The sequence below is a fragment of the Strix uralensis genome, chromosome 11 (genome assembly GCF_047716275.1).
Source record: "Strix uralensis isolate ZFMK-TIS-50842 chromosome 11, bStrUra1, whole genome shotgun sequence".
Classification (NCBI taxonomy): Eukaryota; Metazoa; Chordata; class Aves; order Strigiformes; family Strigidae; genus Strix; species Strix uralensis.
Genome location: NC_133982.1, coordinates 21,058,611 through 21,083,709, shown reverse-complemented (window position 1 = coordinate 21,083,709; position 25,099 = coordinate 21,058,611). Strand labels below are relative to the sequence as shown.

General features: G+C 41.4%; 1 protein-coding gene across 1 annotated transcript in view; it reads right to left on the bottom strand.

Annotated features, from left to right (window-relative positions):
* Window positions 1-25,099, bottom strand: part of HOMER2 (homer scaffold protein 2) — a 57,463-nt gene that overhangs the window by 16,771 nt on the left and 15,593 nt on the right. The window contains exons 2-3 of the mRNA XM_074880735.1: window positions 17,827-17,983; window positions 476-607 (exon numbers count right to left, since the gene is read on the bottom strand). Coding sequence (XP_074736836.1) covers window positions 476-607; window positions 17,827-17,983 — 289 coding nt within the window. The remainder of the gene's footprint in view (window positions 1-475; window positions 608-17,826; window positions 17,984-25,099) is intronic.

Genomic DNA, 25,099 nt, shown 5'->3' with positions numbered 1-25,099 from the left:
ATCAAAACGCACATTTCTGAGGCTGGGAGAGCAACTCTCTTCCTTCAGACACGTTAGGCAGCCCTAATGCCAACAGTCCTGGCATATCAGTGGTTCTCTTTGCTTTTGGTGCCACTTTCAGCTGAAATAGGCACATAGGCCAGGGAGATGCCAAAAAATACTACAGAGTTCAGGTCGTTTCTGTAAACATCTGAAAACACAAATGCTTTCAGCCACACTGGGCAAAGTACTGTCGCGATCACCTCACTAGTACCATCATCAGTGGTCAGACTTAATTTATAATTTTGACTGCAAAGTTGCAATACTGCCTGCTTCTGTATATGCAGACATTGAGTAATTATAGGAGATGGACAACTTGCACGGACGAAGAGGACTCGCAGAAGCATGCAGCTCAGAAAAGGTCAGATGGGTATACACAATTCTTCATTCACAACAAAGATGACAGCCTTTGCAGAAATTCAGTGAGCCCTGTTACCTTGGTCAGCTGCTGCTCAGAGGGAAAGCCCAAACCAAACACAGTATTTGCTCTGCTGTCCGCCCACTGGCCGAACTTCTGTGATGTTTTAGTGAAGGTCATGTTAGGTGTGATTGTGCTGTTTATGATCACCTGTTTAAAAACAGATCAAAAAATAATTAAAAAGTAGAAGCCACATTGCAAATGCATATCCTAGCAACAGTATCATCCAAAGCAATCAGGAGTCTAAATTGGGAAATTGCAGTATTCAGAAGACTTTTTCCCAAAACAAAACAGTTTCTATCTTGTCTTACTTCATGCAGGAATTTTGAAGTTTTGTCTTCTTTTCCAAAGCATTATCATGGTCCTGCAGTTAAACACAGCTGCAGGAAGTCACTGAACTCAAAGCAACAGCAGGGACAGGAGCTATAAAATTACCCTGGCAGAAAAGCTGATGAAAAAATCATCTTTTTTCAGCATTACAAAGGCACACGGTTACTCGCACTGCCCCGCCAGGCACCGGGGATGGCCTGAGGCCTCCAAGCAGGGTGTCCACCAGCAACACCTGCCCTCATATTGGAAGAGCAAAGATATATATCTGCTTTTCTCCATTTGGCCTCAGGCCTCCACAAGTAGGATGCCAGAGACATGTCAGAAATTAAAAAAAAACCCCAAACAATCAGCAACAAAAAACAAGGCAAGGAGAAACTGATAGCTTAATAGTGTGCCTAACTTGGGAGGGTGGTGAAATGCATCACCAGCAACACGCAGGCAGTAACAAATGTGGGCCTCAAGACAAATATCCTGCCACTTTACAAAAGTTAATGAATATCTGCTTCCCACCAGCGACCTTGAAAGCAACAGTGTTTCTTGTAATTAAAGAAATAGCCACCAAGAGGAAGGCTGTTGGGATGAGGTCTCTAAGGAACCTAGTGGAACAAGCATAAAATGTAATCTTGCAAAAAGAAATGAGATATACGTCAGTTCATTATCAAAAATCCTAACTTTATTTTCAAGATACATCATTATATGAGTCTAGAGACTCCTTCCCCTGGAAATTAATTCATGTACAATGTTCTTTCTGCTAACAGAATAGGAGCTTTCTTTAGTAATGTGTACCATCATTTCCAACATGCAAATTATGCGGTAATTAAGCCAAATCTGTGGGACAGTTTAATTAACATGATCAGGAAGTATCCTGGCAACATCATTTACTATGTATTCCAAGCAGTTTTTTTCCTAAGCTATCATTTACATTTAGCAAAAAGTATGAATTAAATTTACTGGGGAAAGATCTTTACTTGCCTCTGTCCCCCACCTAACTTCTGACCATCGTGATGATGCTTTTATTGGCTTTCTTAGAAATTGCTCAACTTCAGTGGTTCCCTCTTTTTGCATCATCACTTTCAAATAAACGTAGGATTTTCTGACATTTCCTACCACTGAAAGTTTCACCAGAAGGATCAAACTGGAGGAGGGCCAGGTGGATGGTACCCCTGAAATTGCTTTTTGCATGGCAAAGACAGGGCAAGAAAGGAGGAGAGGTGACTCTGCAACCAATGCTGGCTAAGACACACTGTACAGACATCAGCTTTCAGGGTCAAAACATCTTTTTGAATGGCCAGCTGACAGGCAGAGGTATATGCAAAGATCCCCAGATGTGCCCTCCTGCGGCTAAGTCACACAACATAAATGCAGCCAATATAAAATCCAAGTGTGATTTCAGAGATTTAAATTAAAAGAAAAGCAAAGGTTTTATGTAGGGTTTTGACAATGCAAAGGGAGTATAATTATATGAGGATTGCGTGACAGAGACACAAGAACAGGAGGAAAAGCTACCACCAACACAGAAAAATCAGGATGCTTTTCAAAAACTCTAAGGAAAGTGCTATATGCATATTTCTTTAAAAATCTTACATCAGACAGATGAACTACTTGCAAATGTTTAGCTTCTCAAGTTACAGAATTTATTTTAGAAGTTATGAAATACTCAAAAATTTCAAGTGATAAGAAGTATTATTTCAGTTCTACTGTGCCTATCAAATTAGACATCTGTGGGGAAAAACTAATAAAATGACCAGTTCTATTGAAAGGCAAAAGCTTCATTCACTGGAAGCAGACTCTGAGAAGAATAAAATTCTTCCATACCTCCTACAATAATCACTGAGTAAATACAAATATATTTAAAAAACACACAAAGATATCTTTTAGACCACAGTCCAGTATTATGAAAGACATGATAAAAGGAATAATGAAGCCTGCAAATTGTAAACCAAGGAACACCTTACTGAGTGATGAAATGCATTACATTAGCTTAGCAACTCAGAGGTTAATTTTTTTCTATAGCCAGCACAGAATCCAAGAAAAGGTTGTGGTGATCACACACCTTCAAGAAACTGACAGTTCATCTGTTAAATTTATAATAAGATGCAATTAGTGAAACTGCCTGGAAGCTGGCTCTACCTTTTTTTTCCCCTTAAATCCTCCTCTGTCAGTCAGCCACTTCAGAAATGCTGCATTCCTCCAGAAAAGTGAAAACCTAAGTAGAGTCTTAGGAGATTAAATCAGAGCTCACAGAAACAGTTCAGAGGAGCTGGATGCTGTGGGTACATCGCACTTATCCACCCGGTCTTCCTCCCCATCCTCACCCCATCGCCCCGTCATGCTTGGAGGAAGATGCCGTAACGTCAAACTTTGGGAGCATCAGCCTGTATATTCACTTCCCATGTAAATCTGGTCATCATTGCAGAGCGGAGACACAACATTGGTGAGGGAACAATCATGTTGGTTGTGTTTAGGAGAAAGAAAGGTTGTTATGATTTCAAAGAACAATGAAAAGTGAGGCTTGCAAGTGCTCCTGCCAGGTAACCCGGACCATCCCCCCTCCCAAAGCCCTCTGCTAATGAGGCCAGAAGAAAAGTACTCCCCACCACTCCTCCCATCTCCCAGGCAGAAGGTCTCTTGCCGGGCCCAAAGGCATGGGAAGTATTTGTGGCCACCCCAACAGGAAAGATCATCCAAACCAGGAATTTTATTTTTTTTTTTTCAATAAACTATGAGCTAGAATTTTCAAGTTTCAAAGGAAGAAGCAGCTGAGAGGAAGGGTGCAGAGGGAAAGGGCATGATTTGAAAGCTGCTGTGGGCTCATTTCTACCCCTACCTGCAATCCAGTATTATAATTCTATAAGAAAAGGCCACTCATCAAATCAAATAGGCTCTTACAAAATAACTTTGCATTTGGTCCGCATTCACATAATATACATGGTGCAATTCCAGCTGCATCAGAAAATGGAATAAACTTGCGGACTTTCATCCAGGATAATGGATTCAAAAGACAAACTACTCTCTAATCAAATGCAATCAATCCCTGAAGTGGTTAAAGAGTTCTCCCTAAAGACAAAGGCAAAAAGGAGCATAATACAATAAGCACCTTACAGAATAATAAACTCATTCATCATACTGAGTTGCCTACATGCGGTTAAAAAAAAAATTCTGCCTTTGCTCTCATCTACATGCAAGTGTATCAGATGGCGAACATTCCTGATACATCCACGTAAGTCAAACAAAATCTCATACTAATTTCACTTCCTTTGGGAGAAAAACAATCCTGACAGATCTAAATTTTTATTTGAAGATGACACAGAAGAATGTTCACAGTACACGGCAGCACTACATCAACCAGAAATGCTCCAGACATTTAGAAACACACCGGGTATATTCATCTGATAAAAGTGAATGCAAATAAGCTGGCGTAGAGCAGAACATTCATAGGCTGCAACACACCCATCCTGCTGCCTTCCCAGAGAGACTGCCAAATAAATCAAGCAGGGAGAGGTCACAAGATGACCTGAATGCGTAGGAGGAAAAAAAATGTATTGGCAGCTCATGCTGCTCGTAATATATGAGCAGTGCCCATATATACAGATGCCATTTCTTTTAGGGGATGCTTCAAGTACCACACTCCCCGTATCACAACAGCACACTAATGGGGAAAGGCCGATGTGGCTCCTGAAAATACATTTTCCCAAGTCATCGTTTCATTAACATAAGGTGAACGTGCGTGTCGGCTGGCTGGAGTACAGAGGGAGCAGAACTGGAGCAGCACACGGGGATTTGCCGGCTTGGCTCACAGCGTACACCCTGGTTGCATTGGTCCCGGCTTGCCAGATTTGCAAGAGGGAAAAGCAGAGACGAGAGCAAGCTCAGCTGCAAGGGGAAGAGAGCAGAGATCACAGCGGGCATTTGGCAGAGCCACTGGCACAGCCCCGAGGAGGGGGGCTCATACGCTGGCAGGAATCGGCCAGGACACTTCCTCTGATGAGACACCCACCAAAGGGGACGATGAGCCAGCCCTGTCACAAGCTTGTCTACCTGGGAAAAGACCAAAATAACAGCTATGAAATAGCTAATGAATATATTAGCCAATATATTTTGGAACTGTATTAAATTAAATCAGAAAAGGGCCCCTTATTCTGGGACAGGAGTGCCAGATTAGGAATTATTCTGGAACTTCCCCTTCAAATTCACATCATCTGTTACTCTGAAGTAACCTCACCTCCAGAAAAGCCCCAAGGCTCGAGGCTATAGGATCTACTCATTAAGAAGTCACTACATTAAAACATCCCCATTTCATTTTCACACCTCTGAATATGTGCTTTCCAGTTTGCAGCCCTCGTGAAATTTAATTTCCCCAACCCACCAGGCTGCTAATCTTCAATAAAGATGTATCCCAGTCTAAAAACAGAACTGAAGAGGGAAAGAAGCTGCTAATCCTCTGGCCACAGCTATCACAGGCTCAGCAGGTTCTTCCAGCTCATCAAGTCAACATGAATCAGAAGAGCTTGTAACACTGGATGTGAAGATGAGGAGACGGATGGATTTGCTGAGAAATTTTCCCTCTATCCCAAATGTTCAGCAACTCCCTTGTAGAATTAACCCATCTATGTTTCTGCACTATCCTGTGCTATCTACCATCCTTCCTACCTCTGCTGAGAGCTTCTAGACTTAGATGTAACATCTTTTCACTAGTAAGTCACTGGTGATAAACTGATCATCTCATTTCTAGTCCTACAAAGCCAGCACACACACACACAGTTAATCAAGACAATGTTATTAAAGGGCAAAAAGAAAGTCCCCTTCTGAGGCCACCTAACAGAAGCAGCACAAAGACATGCTCACAGCAGCGTAAGAACTTGGGGATGAAAGAACGAACAGCCTTTGGCCAAAACAGTGAACCTGTAATGCAGGAGGATTAATTACAGTTGTTTTACAAATCAGGACCAGCAGATACGATCAAATCTTTCTCCCCACCCTTCCTGCTAAGTCTTTGTAGAAGGTCCTTTAAGAAAAAAAAAGCCTGGGAAAACTGAAAGTAGCAACAGCACTTGTTCTAGTTTTGCTTTATCTGCTGCACCTGACACACAGACAGTGCTCTGCCTGGGACAGGCTGAGGGTATGCATTAACTAGATCAGGAGAACTGTAAACATATGTTAAAAAGATCATTGGGTTTCTCCATTTAGCTGTTCCTCCTGTTTCGCTCCATCATTTGTGCATGACGGGGAGGCGGAGCACATAGGCAACAGTTGGCAGGACATCTACTACCAGACTCTTGCTCTGGTTACCCAACATTTTATCCCTACAGTGCTAGTAAGCCCGGCCAGCCACTGCTTTTCAAGAGCTTCTGTTCTACACAGTGAACCAGGACAGTAGCTATTTCACCCATCAATGGACTCCAAAAGCTTCCATAGCTACATCACGTATTTCTGCAGGAGGCAGGAGTGGAAGGGGAACCGCAGTGATTCATCCACACTGCAAAGAGGAAGACACCAGGACACCCTGCAAGCCACAGAAGACTTGCTGCAGTCCAAAGCATTTACTTCCCAACCTGAGCTCCCCCTGCAGAGGGTAGACTCACCTTCTATGGATAAAGTATCTCACATGCTGCTACTTGCTCTATGGGGAAAAAAGGCCATTTCTATGATTGCACATAGATTTGTTTTTATCTTGCATCACCTTGCATCCCCAGGATAATTCAATGAATGATTAAGTTCATTTTTAACTTCAAAAGCCAACAAATCAAACAAAAACCATACAGTTCTTGTCCTTCATGAAAAGAGATGTAAAAATAGCTGCCCCTCTTCAGTAAAAAGACTAATAACTGTTTTTTCTCTGGTAAAATATTTCTGTTGTAAAGCCCTCACTAAGAACCTGTCTAAATGCAACGAAAGTGGGTTCATGATTATGTGAATTCTATTAAGTAAATCTCCTGCTACACCTACTTCATTGTGCTCTTTTTCTTCCCAAGGTAATTAACGTCTCTGCAGAGTTGGCTTCCCACCTCCTCCACCCAGTCTAAATTTCTAAAATCTCCTATTTTTGCTTTGACATCTGACTAGAATTTTTTTTCCTTTTAGGCACAGCACACACATCCACCCACCCACACAATTCAAAGCACCAGCAGCTGTTTCATGAAGAAAATCTACAGCAAGGACTGGAACAAATTGTTACCCAGGAATTTCATGCAACATTTTCCAAAATATATAAACCAAGACACTTGTGTTATTTTCACATGATAAATAAGATTTCTAACTTACTGGAGACAAGGAGAAGAATACAGTGGAGATTATTTTTCCCTAGTGACTAAAATTGGGGTGAGGGAAAAGGTTGTGTTACCTACAATTAGATACAATTAAACAAAACCCTATAGTTATATCACATTCACGCTTTGGAGGATTTAGTAAAATCATACAGTCTTTGTGTAGAGTATAACCATATTGTTATATGAATCATTTAAGCACTGATAATCTTCTGCATCCTTCAAGCTGTATGACAACAGCTTCATGTAAGCCTGAAGGTCCCTTTGCAAAGGTCAGAAATGGCACAGCCATGTGGCATCGTTAAAGACTCCTCTACTCTTTAAAAACCTACACACCCCAGGGAGCAGTCAGCAATAGGATAGCTTAGCACTTTCTGTCCAAAATCTGGAAAAACTGTCCCTTGGCATGAGGAATAGCCAAGAAGGACAGGTACATCATTTTTAGGAGATGACAGGATCCACTTGGCATCTTCTAAAGCACCTCAAAGTGGTCACTGTTAGATGACAATCAAGAGCAACCAGGTCTAGTAACACTTAGGAACAATACACTAACATAACTGAAGATACAAGGTATCTATGAGATAATATAAAATAACAATCCTTCCGTGTCTTCAGAAATGCCTCATCCCTTATTTTGCTGTTAGAAAATAAAGCTAGGTGGAGGTTAGCTGAGGCTCATGTAAACATTTTGTTCACTCCTCAGGGTGAATCAGCTTCGGACTTCGGCTAGTATTTAATGGTTGAGTCATTTATACTATTCCTCATTTTCCATCTAACAACCACTGTGTCATTGGATGCAACTTCATAATCCAGAATCAAGAAAGAAGTGATGTTCTAGGGTTTTTTCATAAAACTAGGAAAATATTGCCTTGAATTATGTTTCATGCTCAAATTTTAAGAATACACAATGCAGTGTAGTTTATTTATAAACTCCATCTGGCATGACTTGATTAGCATGTCTGATACATTAACTCTCTGAATAGGGATTTCCAACTATTAGATACCTCTGGCACTACAGCAGGGGGGAGAAGGGAACAAATAATTTATATAGCTGTTTCAGTGGACAAGCAATCCTTAAGAGTTTCATAAAGCACAGCTGATAGGAATTTTTCTTTATTACTTTCAGTAGCTGAGTTTAAAAAACAAGGGAGTAAATATCCCAGATTAGGAAACTAACAGCTAACCAGTGCTGCGTTTATTGTAATTCTTGATAGAAGTCCCTAGTACCCTAGGAGGAGGCTGTGGAAAGCTCAAGGGGATGGAGCAGGTGCTCAGGCCACCTTTGGCCACAAGGTTCCTCAGGCCCCTTATATTTTCTTTTGGAAGAAAAAGGCAGCACAATGCAAACCCCACAAGCAAGGTGAGCACCACTGCACTCCCTGGAGTCTGGTGAACAGATATGAACCTTTTTACCATCTATAAATTAGTTTATTTCAGTCTCATCCCACAGGTTTTACTTTGATCAGATAATGAAACCAAAAAGATGAGGGAAAGCATCTGTAAACTCTACCATGTTGTGCCTGTGTTGATGATGTTACTAAAAACTTTCAATTTTTTCTCAATTTTCACTTGATTACAGGCATGGATTATTTTCACCAAAAATTCATTCAAGATTCTTCAAAAGCTTCACCAAGTTCAAGGACCATGACCTAAACCAGGCATTCTTTGCTTGATACCAGGTTTCTTTACAATAAAATCACATGGTTTAATTAACCTCTCTGGCATGTTCAGATGCCACATTCATACTCAAGTCTGGTGATCAGAAACAACTCTGTGTGAGGCAGTTATGTGGTGAAACACTTCCTCTTCTGAGAAATTTATGGAGAGGTTTTAAAAGGAAAAAAATCTACCCAGACCAAAGTTTCCCTACTTGCTGGTGAGTGGTGCAGCAAGAAACCCTCTAGCATGGATTTTTCTTTTTTTTTCTCTTTTTAAAGAGTAACAAATTGTGTTTCTGAAAAGGCTTCTGCAATCTCCTGGGTTCAGTTGTGTGTGGCCTTTCCAGAGTCAGTGACACACATACACACTACATACAAGCAGAAAAATGAGCCAGATAGGATCAAACAGTGGCAGATGTGCTTCTGTTCTTCTGTCAAGGATACAGCTGTTGCCAGCACTTCGTTATCTTTTCTCCTAAGCTTACTAACTGGCTTCTGAAGGACTTACTTCCAGGAATAATCCAGACAATGAACAGAGGATTTTTCACATTTCAAAGTTAATAACTCGGAAAGAGATTAATATAGAAACATGTGAGTTCTACAGCTCTAGACTTTTAATTTTTTTTAAATCAAAACACATCCTCAGCAGATGATCATGATCTCTGGTTGATGCAGTCTCAAGGGACCCACCAAATTTCCTAGCATTTACTCTGCTCCATTTCTCAGCTTTTGACAAGCTCTCTTTCACCTGAAGCCCCAGGTCTTGTTTGTGCAAACATTTAAAATTTTTCCTTCCACTCCCAGCTCATCTCCACCAGTATTAGCAATTCTGAAATTACCACTGCAGTTAAGCCCTAACAGTATTTTTTTTTTTTCATCCTCTGAACACTCAAGGACCTGTTCACACAAGTGCACCTAATGTTACTAGCTTTACCTATCTAAACCAGTCTTGGCAACTGTTGAAAATTCTCCTGCAGACAAAACTCCAGGCAATGTACTATCCTCCCAATTATTAAATCCTGCACCTTTGCTCAGCCTGAATTTCTGAATACTTGATATCACCTTAGGCAAATAAAGGATGATGCAAGTGGGTAGTCTCATCCTTGGCTGACAGCTCTGCTTCTCCTTCATGCTGTATTTCTTCATCGCCAAATTCCAAAGAAAATGTTCTCAAGTTATTTTAACCTCTAGAGAGAAACAAAATCTCAAGTAACTTTAGTCAAGCCAAGTATACCACAGACATAAACAACACAAATATTTTAAGATCATCAGGGAACCGTTATTTTCCTTAATTTCATTCACTCTTATTTCAAAGATGTCTTTGAGAAGAATGTGAAGTCTTGGTCTATGTAGCAGAAGGATCCAGCGCACGCCTCACTGTGCTCACCCCACATAGATACTGATCCCCTTTTTAAAACGTGCATTTCATTTTCTACTTGCATCTGTCCTGCTTCAACTTCCGTTAACCCCAACATTCACATTTCTCTTTGATACTCCACAGGCTGAATGATTTATGTCTCCACAGACCCCTCTGGAGTGTAACACCTTGGGCACACCCTGCTCCTTCGAGGTGCCCGACCCGCCACCCTGTGCAGACACCCTCCTGCCGCTACACCCGCGTCCCGGCTGTAGGGCTGCTGCTGACCTGGCGCCTGCACCTCAGCCTTCACCGGAGCAGCAACCTCTGCCTAGGAGGCACCAGCACCACCCACTGATGGCAAGCTTTCCTTAAATTGAGTTCCCTCTGTATCATTTAAAGTGATGCTAAAAAATCTGGAAGTTGTATCACCACAACACAAACATCTTTAAACGAAATCAGAAAATAGCTATTAAAAATATTAATTATTTACTGCAAGTTGTTTCACTGTCTGAGAGACTGGTTCCAGCTTAGGTTAGGCTGGTGCGCTATGGCTCAGGGCAGGACAGATGTTCTCCTGCTCATAATCTGCTCATCATACAAAATGAAGGAGAACTTCTCCAAGAAAGGAGCAGCTGCCTCTCAGAGAGCAGCCTGATCCAGCTTTATTATTTACAGCAACAACAAGCCCAAAAGGGACTGCAAAAAGCAGCTAGAGACCCTTCAGGCATTTTTTACAAAGTACTTTGTTTAGCACATTGGTGCTAGAACATGTCTCCCGCAGACAAGCATCGTTCTCCAGCACAGGCTGGGAAATCTGAACCAGGAAAAGTCCACACTGCAGTCGCCTTACGAAGAAAACTCATCTGATGAGAGTGATTAAATGGCATCAAATTATTTTAAAGGCTCTAGTATGGATTCACAGTTTATAGACACTGATATTATTATGTTGCTCTGTCTCAACAGTAAAGTACTTACCTATTATATGATGTAAATATAAAGAGCATAAACCCACAACTAATATTACTTAATAGTCATCTCGCTAGCATAAAAGCAATGAGATGTTTATTATAACATACACACAAACTATGCACACTGGAAGACAGGAGTATGCATTAAAATTATATTTTATATCATGTTTTTGTATTTCAAAAGATGTTCTTCCTTTTATGTGGGGGGTTAATTAGTTCCATTTGTTGGAATTACTCTTTTATGGCTCCAGTATCATCTCTAGTGCTAATAATCATGTTGAAATTAGCTCCAATAGTTCATGAAATACTTAACACTATGATAAAGAGAAGATGAAGACCATCAAATATGCTCAAATTTCTGTATTACAGTAATCACCCAGACCAGTACTGGAAATCTTTTCTTATAGCATACAAAGGGGTTTTTTTGGGGACAGGTATGGACAAGAATGCAGGAATACTGGATCATTCAACTCAGACCTCCAGAGGTCAAAACCTGGTCACCTTTCCACCAGCTTACACTAATGCGGTGTCACCCTTAAGCTGGGATCTGTCTTTTGGGCTCTTCAAACAGTAACAAGTGTCACACACTGCCTTTTTGATGAAAGGTCCTTTTTAATTTGGTTCTCAGTGTCAGAAGTATAAGTAATATTGAGCTCATGCTCCCACCACACCCCTGCTTTATGGTTGGCACTCTTTCTGGGACAACCAGAAAATAAGAGTTTTCCCACCCAGCCTGGAAGAAATGGCACGAAGGGCAAAAAAGAGCATGGCAGGAAAAGTTTCCAAAAAAAAAAAAGAGAAATACCCATCTCGATTATCCAGCGGTGAAAAAAGCTTTTAGAAGCTGGAATAAAAAATATTTTCTGCTAATTTAATCAGATTTTACCAGCAGGGGCTTTCTAGAAATCATAGTTCTGTCAGTGCTGCAGTCAGCAAAATAATCTTCAGGGCAAGGAGCGGGGCCTCTCGGCATTTCAGCAGGCACAGGGCAGCCGGCTCGGACGCCAGCAGCACCGCGCTCCTCCAGCATGAACACAGCACACAGCACTCCTGACAAGCGATGGCCATAAATAAAAACTAGGGCAGGCAAAACTGGAAATAAAAGAATCTCCATCCCTTTGACAAAACACACATATATGCTCACCCACACCTTTCAAAATCACAGCATTTAATTCAGGATTTCTCCATACACCACTTCATAAAGTCACTTTTACATCCCTTTATCTTTGGCTACCCAAGGCTATAAAACATCCTCTGATCATTTCACTACAAAATTATTAAACCTGAAAATGTAGGTCGCTAAAAACGTAGGTATTTTTAAAAATTTAGGTATTTAAAAATATATGAAACACAGTACATCACTCCACCTAATTCATCGAGCAGGGGGTCAGGTGAACACACACTGATACTCTGAATGCCAAGAGGGAAGGTGATGTTGTGATCACTTCTGCTACACATGTTTTCACAAATCAGATCCATGAGTTCTTAGAGGCACAGTTAAATGCTGCCACACCAACGCAGGCCCCTGGCAAGGTACGCGCTGCCAGAAGCCTTTTTTATTTCAGTGCCAAAAATTTTGTAATATCTAAATTACTTGCTAAGTTTTTCCTGAGAAAGAGTTGCTATTGGTTTAATGGCTGAATTTACGTCAATGAAAGCAAAAAAAAAAAAAAAAAGAACTAGCCAGATGAAAGAATTTCATCCATGCTACCATACCCTGCAATTTTTTTCCTGTGAAAGGAAAGCTTCTTAAATCTAAGAGTCACCTTTTGGCAAAATACTCTAGGATATTTTTAACAACTATGTCTTAAAATAATTCCATTTCCATGGGCAAAGAAAATGATTTGTTTTGAGTCTCTGAACACAGCGCTGGAAGAACTCTGAATTTCCTCTCTGTGTGCTGAGGATGCCTGTCTCCAGTCATGAGAACAAAAAAAGCGTGGTCATAAAGAGGTGGGCAGCTATTAAATTAGGTAGCAATTAGGACCGGCACAGGAACTGAGAAAGCCAGAAATACATCAGATATTAGCAGATTTACATATCACCCCTTCTTACCTCCCTAAATATCTGCTACCACACGCTGCTGCGGCTCTGCCCCTGTCAGCTTCATTCTGCTCTGGAAATCATACTGTCCATTCTTGCTGGGACACTCACTGATAGATCCCATTATAAGGGCATATGTGCCACTTAAACAGCTTCATCATACTATATAATGGACTGTATTCACTTTGGGAAACACTCTGTGAATACTGACTGGCAAAATTTGGCCCATATTCTTTTCCTATTAATTGCAATATACTTCAGAAATAGACTCACTGATTTTGCTTTCCCAGCACCGCAGTTTTTCTGGCTCTCCCCAATATTTTCACACACTTATGCCCAACTTAGCTGCTGATCTTCAATATTCAAGGTAATTGTTAGGTAATAAACTCTTTTAAATGATCTAGCAACAGGGAATGATTGTCAGCCAACAATTTTTTTTTTCCTCTGAAATATAAAGTGTTTATTTCTGTATCATGTATTTACCAAAATTACTCTCGCAATCTATTAATCTTTTTAACCCTGATTTTAATTTTTTTCTAGTCATCTCTTTAAGCATCTCACAGAGACAACTTGGGATTGGCATCTGAGATGACTCTTGCTGTGTCACTTTGCTGATGCCATCTCACAATGCCTCACTATATACTTTACTGCTGGCTATTAATTTTTAAGATAGTTTTATGTTCTTATTAACAACTTATTTCTCAAAAGATAAAAGTTATGCTGTTGCAATCACAGGTTCTGTAGAAATAAGACATCTGAACATTTGAAAATGAGGACAGAAGCTTGTTCCTGAGGGATTATATTTCCTTCTCAAATTCTACACAGAAACAAGTTTCTCATCCTTTCCTCCTTGTCTATATTGTTCAGATAACACATATTTCCAATTCATAAAATATGAACAAACCCACCAACCAGGGCACTACCATGCATTATTCCACAGGATGACAAAGGATATTAGGCTGAGTAATTTTCATGCTTTCAAACTTTCTTTTTGCCTCTAAAAGGCAGAATAATGTAGGTCACTTTTAATGAGGAGACCTGTGTGTGGCTTTCCCCACACACCACACAGCAACTGGGCACTTATGAGTTCACGTTCTCCCTGCATCATCACTGTATTTTGTCATTTTTCAACAGGACTGACTTTTGCCTACAACACTGGGCACTTTCATATGGTGAAGTCTCTTGGCTGCCTCATTAACTCTGAATCAGTGTGTGCCCTTGCATTTTACTGTATCATTTCCTCCAGCATTCATTATGCTGCAGTTTAAACAGCCTCTGGCTAGAAACTTCTTAAAACATCATGATGAAATTACTTTCTCAACAACATACAAGTCAATTATAATGTAATTAAAAGATATACTACTCTATTCCCTTGTTTGGTAATGGTATCTTTGTTAAGATCATCCAGTGCCTACTTGTATGGTATCTGTGAAATCATTTGCTATAAATTGTAAGCTACTGCCCACAGCACCTGTTTTTCTGTGAAAGACACAGGAATTATAATACCTTTTCTCTTCTAGCTTTGCAAACACAAGGAATTAAAGTGATACAAGCGGTTTTGAATGTAGGGTCTCTACTTTTCAGTGCTTGACTCCTCACGCATTTCAATGGGGTTTTCTGTCACTGGGCTGGGAAGATGTGGAAGAAATCTGGCACCTGGAAGGTGTATGCTCTCACCTGGCTGCCCTCCATCACATTGGACTCCTAGTTTTCAGCATGAGCCTCTTGCATATCCCTCTGCAAGGGAAGAGCTAAGTTCCTTTGACTTCATCCTGCTCCCTTTCTGTCCCATTTTCCTCTTTGCTGCAATGTCCGTCTTCACCACCTTCACCTGTACCAGCTGGGCCCTTCTGTCCTCCCCCACCACTTAGCAAATGGGTAAGGACCTGAAGGCATCGTCCTACTGTGACAGGCAGCAGAGCCAAGCAACCCCCCTGCCCCTCTGCCAGCTGTGCTCACAAAATGAGTTCCCAGTATTTATGCCCTTAAACACACAGGTAGAGCAGTTCCCTTAATCCCTCCCATCAGCTCACTCCTGAATCCTCCTGCTCCCCTCTGCCCTGCCACACCCCTCCTCACCCTCCTGCACCCCAGGGGTTTGAGGATGAGGGACAGGGACCTGCCAGGAAGGAGAAGGGGACAGCCTATGCCTGCTGGGAGAAGAGAGGATGGGGCTGAAGGACAGGGGACTGCAGAGAGTCCAGACTTTTGGGGACAGCACCAGCAGCCTGAGGAAGCCACTCCTGCAAGAATTACAGCCCATCAGGTTGGTGGTGCATCGGGAGGAAACTAAATACTCATCAGGTTGGCATTACGCAGCCTGCCCCACATCCTGCACAAAGCAGCGCTAATGGCTTTCAGCAGCCTTATGCTACTCTGCGTACTTGCAATTCAACATGCTGCCCAGAGCAATACGTTGAATGCTAAAAGTAAAATAAAGCTTATGCAACGGGGTAACAAACAATGTTTAAGTGAAGTGCCCTGTATCCTTGATCACTTTAAAGTATTTTTATTGTTACTATGTAATGTAAATAGGGTAAAAAAAACCCCAAATTAATTTAACAGCTGCATATAAGTTGTATTTAAGTGAGATTTCTCTGCAAGCCAATGTGCATCATACACGTTTGTCTAAAATAAACTGTTAGAGCAGCCCGTTTGCAGTTCAGACAAGGACAGAGAGTTGTAAGAGATACATGTCAGAGATACATTTCCTTCATCACCACCTTCCTTCTAGGGTCAAGTCCCTGAATGTACGTGAGCTTCAGCTTTTGTCTTTAAAACAGAGATAACTACTGCCTGCAGTGATGCCATGATGCTAATTCATCGGTATTTGCCAACACACGGCAGACTTTATTCTAATGAGTGAGATGGACAGAAAGCAGGACAACACCAACTGATGCTGTCTATATTCTTCCTCACAGTCCTACCCAGTTTCATTTTTGGCTAGAAAAGTAGGTCAAAACACTAAACAATCGTTTGAGGGAGAAAAGCAACTTTTAACTTATTTGGGTATAAACACCCTTCTTTTTCCAAATCACACTCTTAAATCAGTCAGGGTAACTGGGGACTCTCCAGAGGCGAGCGTGAAGGCAGCATCTCTTCTCAACCTGTTCCTTAATCAGCAAAGGTTCAACACAAGAGGAATAATTCATGTGGCCAGCAACTGATTCTTGCTTGGGCAGCCCCAGGGGAGAATTTTAATCATGGAAAGCTCACCTTCTTCTGGGGCATGCTAAAATGGGGGGTGGCTCCTTCTGAATGTCTGTGGGCAGATTACAAAGCAAAGCTTGGATGCCCATCTTGTTCTCAGCACACACTTTGCAATTCTGGGCAGGACCTCTGGCTGTGAGCATACGCTGCCCCTGCAGCTTCCCCCTGCCACATACAATAATTACTTTCTTTTCATTAATTGGTCTTAATGCATGCATGCACATCCACAAATCAAGCAACCCACTGCTGTGAGTACAGCAGTTTTGGCTTGGAAGTCACACTCGCCGGGGTTTGTAAAGCTAACAGCCCACTACCACCAGCACCAGCTTCACCTGAGCAGGAGCAGGAGTATCTGTGGGGTATAAGCAAATCGGGGAGGGGCTCAGCTTTACCCAGCAAGTTGCAGGGGTTGTGTGTGTCAACTGCAAATTGAGGCAGCCGGGGCAGTTAGCTGGCATTTCTGGAAATGAACACACCAGCACAAACAGTGTAATGATGGTGATATATTAATGCTGTACCGATGTCAATGAAACATTACCATCAATTTAAGCAGGCAGTATGGCTGATTTATAAGCCAATATATAACCAAATATAACACAGGAGATGTTTGGAAAAACAAGTATGTGAAATAGGCATGACAAATAGAAAAGCTTTATTAAGGGATGATTTCTGCAATGTCTCTCTCCCAGGACAGTGATATTTTAACATCCTCATCTAAACAGGAACACAGATAAACAGGCTGTAAACTTGTCTCGTTACCCTGTGGTTTGTGCTTTGGCAGAAGTGACTGATGATTTTTGTACATGAGTGAAATGTTTTAACTTATACCTCTGACTGGCATCTGCTAGGGGAAAGCAGTCACCTTACAAGTTACTTTGGAGGGATTAATCAGAGGGATAAATCTAGTATGTAATAAAAATGGTTGTCTGAGCAACCCATTCAATCCAACTGATCGGGATTCTTACAGGAAACACTTCAGCACACTATCTGGTAATGCAAAACAAAGTAAGAAAAAAAAGAGGAAGAGGGGGAAAGTCTTCACGCCTAATTTGTCACCTAAGGCTGATGAACTCCAGTGCAAAAGCTGAAGTGCTAACCTGTAAACAGTTCAACTGGGCAAAAGTGAAGATGCAGTTGGCATTTACATTAAAAGCTCTAGCCTGCACATATCTGTCTCCTCATTCCCTTTAAAAAGAACATTTTTTCACCAAACTCAGCCTTATCTACCTAACATGGGTGGTGGTTTTAGATACTGTGCTACAGACTCAATTTGGACACTTAAAGCTCTTGGCTCATTAGGATTGGGAAGTCAAACTAGTCAGAGAGAAAATCAGTTAAGTTTGGCAAAATCACTTTTAAGGTGTTCTATGTTTTTCCAATTATCACTACAAGTGCCCATAATGGATTATATTTTAAAAAGTGAGTATTTATGAATTTAAGTGCTTAATGTAGCCCATCTATATCTATCTTCAGCCAGGGCTGGCAGTCACGATCCTCTCCACACAGTAAACACGCCGAGGTACCATCAGCCTCCTACCTTGGCTCCATCCACACTGATAATCCGATAGCTGTTTCTCGTGCTGTCATAGAAGTAGGAAACAGTTACAGCCTGCTTGCTTGCGGGAACCCAGTTCTTCTTCGTGCTGGGGTCAATTTGGAAGACATGGGCTCTGGTGGTGAAGATGGGCTGTTCTCTGGAATAGGGAGGGACAGGAGAAATGGATGCATGAGTCTGCGGAAGATGAAATGTCCCAGAAGCCCAGCCTTGACCAGGCATGTTGAAAGCACAAGACAGAGAGTGCCTGGCAATCCCCCAAGTGAAAAGGCAGAGCAGAGACACTGCTGAGCCATGATCCAGCCTTGGATACCTCTCCTTGATATCACTAAGTGTCATTCAGTGCCTTAAAGTTACTGCCATAGCCCAGGAAGCAATCAGCTTTTTTCTCCCCATGTTATACTAACTTGGTACCCACCTTTTCCTCAAAATATTTATTTCCCGGAAAGAACACTCACATACATTCTTTCCTTCCCCATCCACATATTTTTCCAAAAGCAACAAGCAGCCCCCCACAGCTGGATTTCCTCCTGCCACATATTCCTGTGAGCCACTACCTACAGCCAGCGTTCCTCTGTGGATGCACCAAGGACTCCAGCGACCTTTGGCACAGTATAATTATTGAAATATTAATCTCTATCCTTAGAATCCCACTGTTCTGTGGATGTGCATGAAAATTTCATCAGATGCAAAACCAGCCAATCATCCTGGGGAGCAAGGGGAAAAAAAACCACAACCAAAACCCTGTGTTGATAAATATTGCCTTTCAGTTCAACTCTTAGTGGACGACATACTGCCCCTGACACCCCGTTCCTAAACACCAGCCCTCCTCAGATGCTTTCTCTCATCAAGAAAATTGTGCATACAGTGGAGGGGTTTTGTTTTACCTTCAACACATGACAACTCAAATCACACATAAAGAGAAGATGCAGGACCAAAAGAATAAATCATGATACACACACAGTCATTCAGGTTGAAAACCAGAATTAAGACTTAAAGACCATAAAACTAAATTCACTCCCAACTATACCCTTAAACCAAGTTTAGAAGTAGAAGTGAACAGCAAATCAAGTTCTATGGTGCTTTTATATACATTTTTATGCTTTTAGTTCTTAAAAGCTACTGCATATAATGGTCTATATTAAGTGTACTGCTCTATATTCTCATCACATACAAAATATTGTATCATGAATAGTTACACTTGACAGAATTATGACAGGATTCAAAAACAATTGCACTGAAATAAGAGTTACCGCCCAAAAATATTTACCACACAGAAACTGAAAAGGCTGCCAGGCTGAATTTTGCACAAAACAAACGAAAAGAGGTAGGTGAAAGGCCAGAGAGATCTCTCGCTTTCATATGCTATTCTTTCCTATTCATATAAATAATTATTTTCTATTATTCTCATTCCCATAGTTTTGGAACTATGTTTCTATTAAGACTTCTATGATCTTCAGCTCCTTGTATATCCACCTCTGCATTTTTAGAACAGAACAACTTCAGGTACTGTATCAAACATCACACATGATCTTGACCATTGCAGTTAAATTAAAATCAAGGGGAGTAAATTTACAAGAATCAAACAGATGAAGCAATTTAAGTGTAGAATTAGCTCAGGAAAGATGGAGTGAGCTTGCAAAGCCCGGCAAGGCCTCAGGAGGGAGAAACTGAAACAATGGTTTTCTCCTTGCAAGACATATGCAGTTTTACATTTTTCCAGGGCCTGCCATGATTTCTGGATGGACAGCTGTGCTGAACCCTCTAAAATACTTACATGAAATAAATCGAAATGACAATGAGACTGTCATGTTACAGCTGTGAAAGAGTAGCATTTTTTTCACTTCTTATCAGTAAGTCACTGAACCTGACTCTTATTTCACATGCTAAAATTGATGCCATCCTGGGAGGAAAAAAGGAGCAGGTCTCTAACATTTTAAAAATATTTCCATCATCCATTACACAGGATTAGCAGCGTAATGCCCACAAAAGTCATGGAGTTAGTTTGCAATAAGAAATGCAGGGAAGGGAAGTTCCCCCCAAGCTGCTTAGTCTTACTCTAAAAATGTGTACTTTCTCTGAGTGAAGAATAATTTTGAATTTATTTTGCCTTTTACTTAGCTCTGTATTTTTAGTGGATTCTACTAAGAATTGCTTTTGCTAATGGTAACATGACCTATATATTTCAGTCTAAACTTTCAGAAGTTTCCTTCATGCAAACCTATTCCACAACAACTTTAACTCTGTTAGCCCATCTTAACAATACCAAAAAACGCTGTTAAAACTATGCCTGGCCTCTCTACAGCAGTAGCAGTAAACATATAAAGTAAATCTGGAGATAAAAGTAGAATGAAGGGAAAAGCTATTTATTTTTTTAGGAGTCTTGTAGCAGCTACTGTTGTCAACAGGAGCTGTATACATGCATCCAAGTGGATAAATTAATGGATAATGAAGCTCAGGGCTTGAGACAGACATCTATCCATTCATGTGGGGCTTTTATTAAAAAGTAAAGGCAAAACCTGGCTATGTTTCTAATCCTTATGATTATTAAACCAAAAAAGAGTGCACTTTGTCTTCCTGGGTGCAAACAGCAGCCCTATCACTCACAGTGATAGTGTGCTAGTTGATAAATTATTAAGAAAGAAGGAAATGTGATGTGTAAATGCAAGCATTTTAACTCATTCAAGATAAATGAGCTGTTGACCTCTCGTTGAGACTCTAATTTGGAAGGGCCAGCTGGTTGCTCTCCACATATGCCTTCCACCTTTCTGCCATAGGTGGCTCTACTAGGCAGCAAAGCCCCAGGACTGATTTTTGACCCCCTGGAGCAGATGAAGCACCCCCAGGACACAACCTCCTGGAAGGATTTCCCAGTGTTGGCTTGTAGAAATTAAGAAAAGAAGATGCATTTCTGTAGCTATGCCTGCCCTGCCGCACTCCCTGCTGCTGAATCCACCTGCAGGTCTGTGCTCAGCTGCTACCCCAAGGAGCCCAGATCCGTCAGCAGGGCCCGTGAGCCGGCACCACTGGCACTGGGAGCCGTGCCACCACACCTTCCCTCACCCCACAGCGGGACAGCAAGCCAACAGCGTTGACAAACTCCAGTAGTGCAGCTTTATAATGGAGGGGGAATATCCTCTTTCATTGCATCCCAAACTCTTTTGACCAGTGAAGCAGACAGAGGCAACTATAAAATTGTGGCACTCAATTTTCAAATGAAATGCTGGATTAGACACTTTTAAAGCACTTACACAGCCTTACAGCGCTCCAGATTGAGAAGAATTATTCTGCGTTACTCGCAACTTTTGACATTGAAGAAAGCACTTTACTGATAGAACAATTACTTTATTTTCCAGGGTTTCTTTCCTTTTCATTTTATCAGAGATTTATCAAGTTTTATGCTTAAAACAACAGCAACGCTAACTTGAAATTCCCGCAGCACATCCTGTGTCATTTGAGCCCCTGTAAACTGGTCATTACGGGAGACTGACAGTTTGCCCGGGGAGGCAGGGAACAGTGGCACTGCCAGCCAGGCTGCAGACTTCTACATCAGAAGACAAAGAGAATTTGTGAATGTTTAAAATCTCATTAATTTTAACCAAAGTTGTTAATGATTGATTAAACACTCTTTAAAGAATCTGTTTAAAAATCAATTTGACAGTAATATCCACTGCTTAGAGTAAAGCTGCTTGAAAAGTAGCAAATGGAAATCAAAATTATAGCTAACAGTTCCTTGTTTAATAATGCAGATTAAGACAGAAAATGCACTTTGATAAGCTTTCTTTATTATTAAATATGGCCAGCATGTTTTATAAATATGATTGCAATTTGCAAGTCATGGTTTTATGCATTTTAGTTGACTTTTAATTTCTGTCCTTGTGTCATATGAGAAATCTCAAGTAAAAAACAATCATTCTCCATTAATGTAGAAATATGTCATAAAGCTTTTCTGAAGAATTAAAAAACCAAGACTCTGGAGCTAACTAACTGCATCCACAGCTGTGTGAGATACAGTATTGCTTTCTGGCTAATATACAACCATGCCAAATTTTACAAGTGTGTGACTAGCTGCATGTGTTTTATATTACTCCTCCTAATCAACGGGAATGAGCTCTCACTTAGGAAAAGTTCAAATTATTTAATTCAAAGTTCCTTGTTTATCATTTGAATCATGAGCACAACCAGTGATTTAAAACACTTCAGCTGTAAAGAGCCTTTGCTGACTGGCAGCCAGCACCATACAGGCTGTGGGATATTGGTGGCTGATGGAGCCGCAGCATGGCAAGCCCTGGCTGGGTGGCCAGTCGGTATCTGGGAGAGCCCCTGCCCCAGACCCCAGATCTCAGCCACGCGTGGGGCCACGTGGAGCCAGCTCTGCCTACAAACAAGGCACTGATGATGTGAACACTTCTGTACCGGAGAAATCTTTTTTTGGTAGTAAATACAACACTGTGGCTCATGTGGGTGCCTGCAGGATCAGCACACAAATTCTTTCAAATGTGCAAAGTGTCGGGTGGACGCGCTGACTGAGCAGTAAATAGAACAAAGCAGCTCCTTTACTTGTTGTCTGAACTGGAACATCAAACATATATGTGACAGGAGCTCTGGTACTCCACCAGAGGCAAAACCACTATTCGCACACTTTGCTAAAACTTTCATTAACAGAATGAAATTTCCTATTTGAAATATTCATGCCAATGAAAGTTCAGGCAAGTAACGATGCCTAAAAATTATCTGTGAAAACACTGTTTCATCTACCCATAACACTAGTCACTTGTTCATAGACACACATATCAAACTTTTAAAAAACAATCAACCCCTCTTCCGAAAATGACCAAAATCCAAGTAAAGGCAGACCTCTGATGAAGGATGTAACTGCTGTGGGGAGAAGTTACAGTTCATGGTGTCGTGCATGGTAATTAGCACATCAGTTGCAGTTTATATACAAAATTAATCTTTGCTCAAAGCAAGAGAGAGTCCACTATCCTCCAGTCTGTTACCTCTGCATGTTGAACGGTCACGACATTTTGGATCAAATCTTTTTAGGAAAACCAGTGGATTAGCCACACAAATTACCTTCTTAGTGATGACCGAGGATGAAGCTGGAGGGCCCCTCCTCGTCTCACCACACACACTCCAGTCAAGACAAGTGCAGTCCCCTTACACTCACCACAAACAAGGTCCATTCAGCTGTCTCAGCCCAATTCCCTGAGATACTGTAACCTCAACGTCCATCACCGCCTAGTTCATGGCTGGGGTCAGGGGCCAGGATGGCAGGCTGGGGCCAGTCAGCACAAGCAATACACAGAGCTGGGGAGAGGCAAACGCTAAACCTGTGCATTTTACACATGTGCTAGCAGCAAGCTGGCATTACGAAAGCAGGCAGCTTGCTCCCTTCTCAAATTGGCATATGTTAATTAGTCCAGGTCATTCAGATCTCATCAGCTGCGACAGGCAGGTTTTGGTGCTGGCTGCCAGTGTGTACAACCAGCAGAAGTCAAGAGCCTGTTTCAACTTGCAAGGGTGCAAAACTCATAGCGCCAAGCAAGCAGGTGGGTAATGGCTCCATTTTACACCTGAGGAAACAGCCATTGAGAGTGAGATGGCATCCCAGGATAACAGAGCCAGTAGCAAGCCTGGAAATAAAATTAAATCGCCTCATTTCCTCTCTCTAGCTTTGCTATCGCTATCATTGCAGGGCAGTTTTATAACAGATCTTCTACCCAGGGAAGTTTTTGACTACGGGAATTTAAAAGGCTAAATCAATAGCTGAATATTCACCACTCAACAAAAGAGACTGTTGTAAAAATTAACAGTCTTTACAGACCAGAGAGAAGCTATTGGTGGTTTTAACAACTGCTCCTACACGATGTGGAGGAAGGTGGGACAGGGTGCCAGCCCTGCAAACCACCCGCCTGCAGCCAAGCACTGGTGGCCAGATGAGGGTCTGCCCAGAGCTGGGCAGCTCCTGTTTGTCCTGCAATGCAAAGAGTCCTCCTCATGCAGGTATTTCCACAGCAAAAGTTACTCGGAAGGATGGAGAAGCAACACTGAGCAATTCAGGGCAGGAAGGGTGAGTGCAGTGAGAAGAAGGAAGCCTTAATATCTGTTGTACACGAGGGATGGGAAAACTGGCCCAGAGCGATAGGCTGGGCTAGCAGGGAACAACTGCACTCTGGATTTGCTTTTCTTTTTTCCCCCCTCTGTGAAAAACAAATATGCAGGTACCCCTTAAACTGCATTTGTCAGTACTCTGCTAGCCAAGCCCTGCACTCCGGGGTGGCATTCCTGTTCCCTGCCAGTACATAGAAGGGTACAGGGAACAACTTCTGAAAAACCCAGACTAGTAGGACAGAAATTACACTGTCCCTAAAAAAAAGAGAAAACAAGAAAGAGAAAAAAAAATAAATTTACTCGAAGTCCTTCTTTTCAGCTTTTCTGCTGCTGAAATTCCTGTCTTGCAGGCAGACCAATCTCCTTGCAATGAGGTTAAAAAGAACTGCTGAATCTGGCAGCAGCGCTAATCAAGGGCAAGGTCATGCATCTCGTTCATATAACCACAGTCATGATTCTCTGGTGCCCACTTTATACTAGATTTAATATCAACTCACCTGCATGAAATTCAGGAAAAAAAATCCATCTTTTTAGCTCCCTTCTTTTACAGGCATTATTATTTCAACAGATAGAATGTAATTAGCAAAAGTGCTTCCTGCATTGTAGGAAACATAATAGTTCCAGTTACTTAGAAAAAAATAAGAAAAAACCCTAGCTAGCTAAAGAGGAATTCTCTGTTAAAAGCACAGACACTAATTAAACTCTTTTTTGATTTGCAGCTGAGTATGTCCAAAAGAATAAATCTTGAGGATAAAACCTCTCAGTATGAAAATCACTGTAACATCTGCGAGGTCTCACAATACTATTATGCCTTTATGAAGTCAATATATAAATTAAAAGGCTTAACCTGGGCAGTGAAAAAGCTCACACTGTATTTTTGGGCTATCTCCAGACAGCTATTAACCTTTCAAGACACTGCGAATAAACACTCATACACAAGTGACAGGAACTGAAAGGACCCTGAACTAATCCTCCACAGGTAAGGGTATTTATTAGAAAATAAAACAAGTTGAGGCATGCACATGTGAAACTGGTTGTGTTGTTATTTCAGATATTTTTCCTGAGAAGACATTGAAAGAGGATCCATAAATCTGCACCCCTGGTAATGTTTACATGGCCCCCCATTTGCATAGGGATAAAT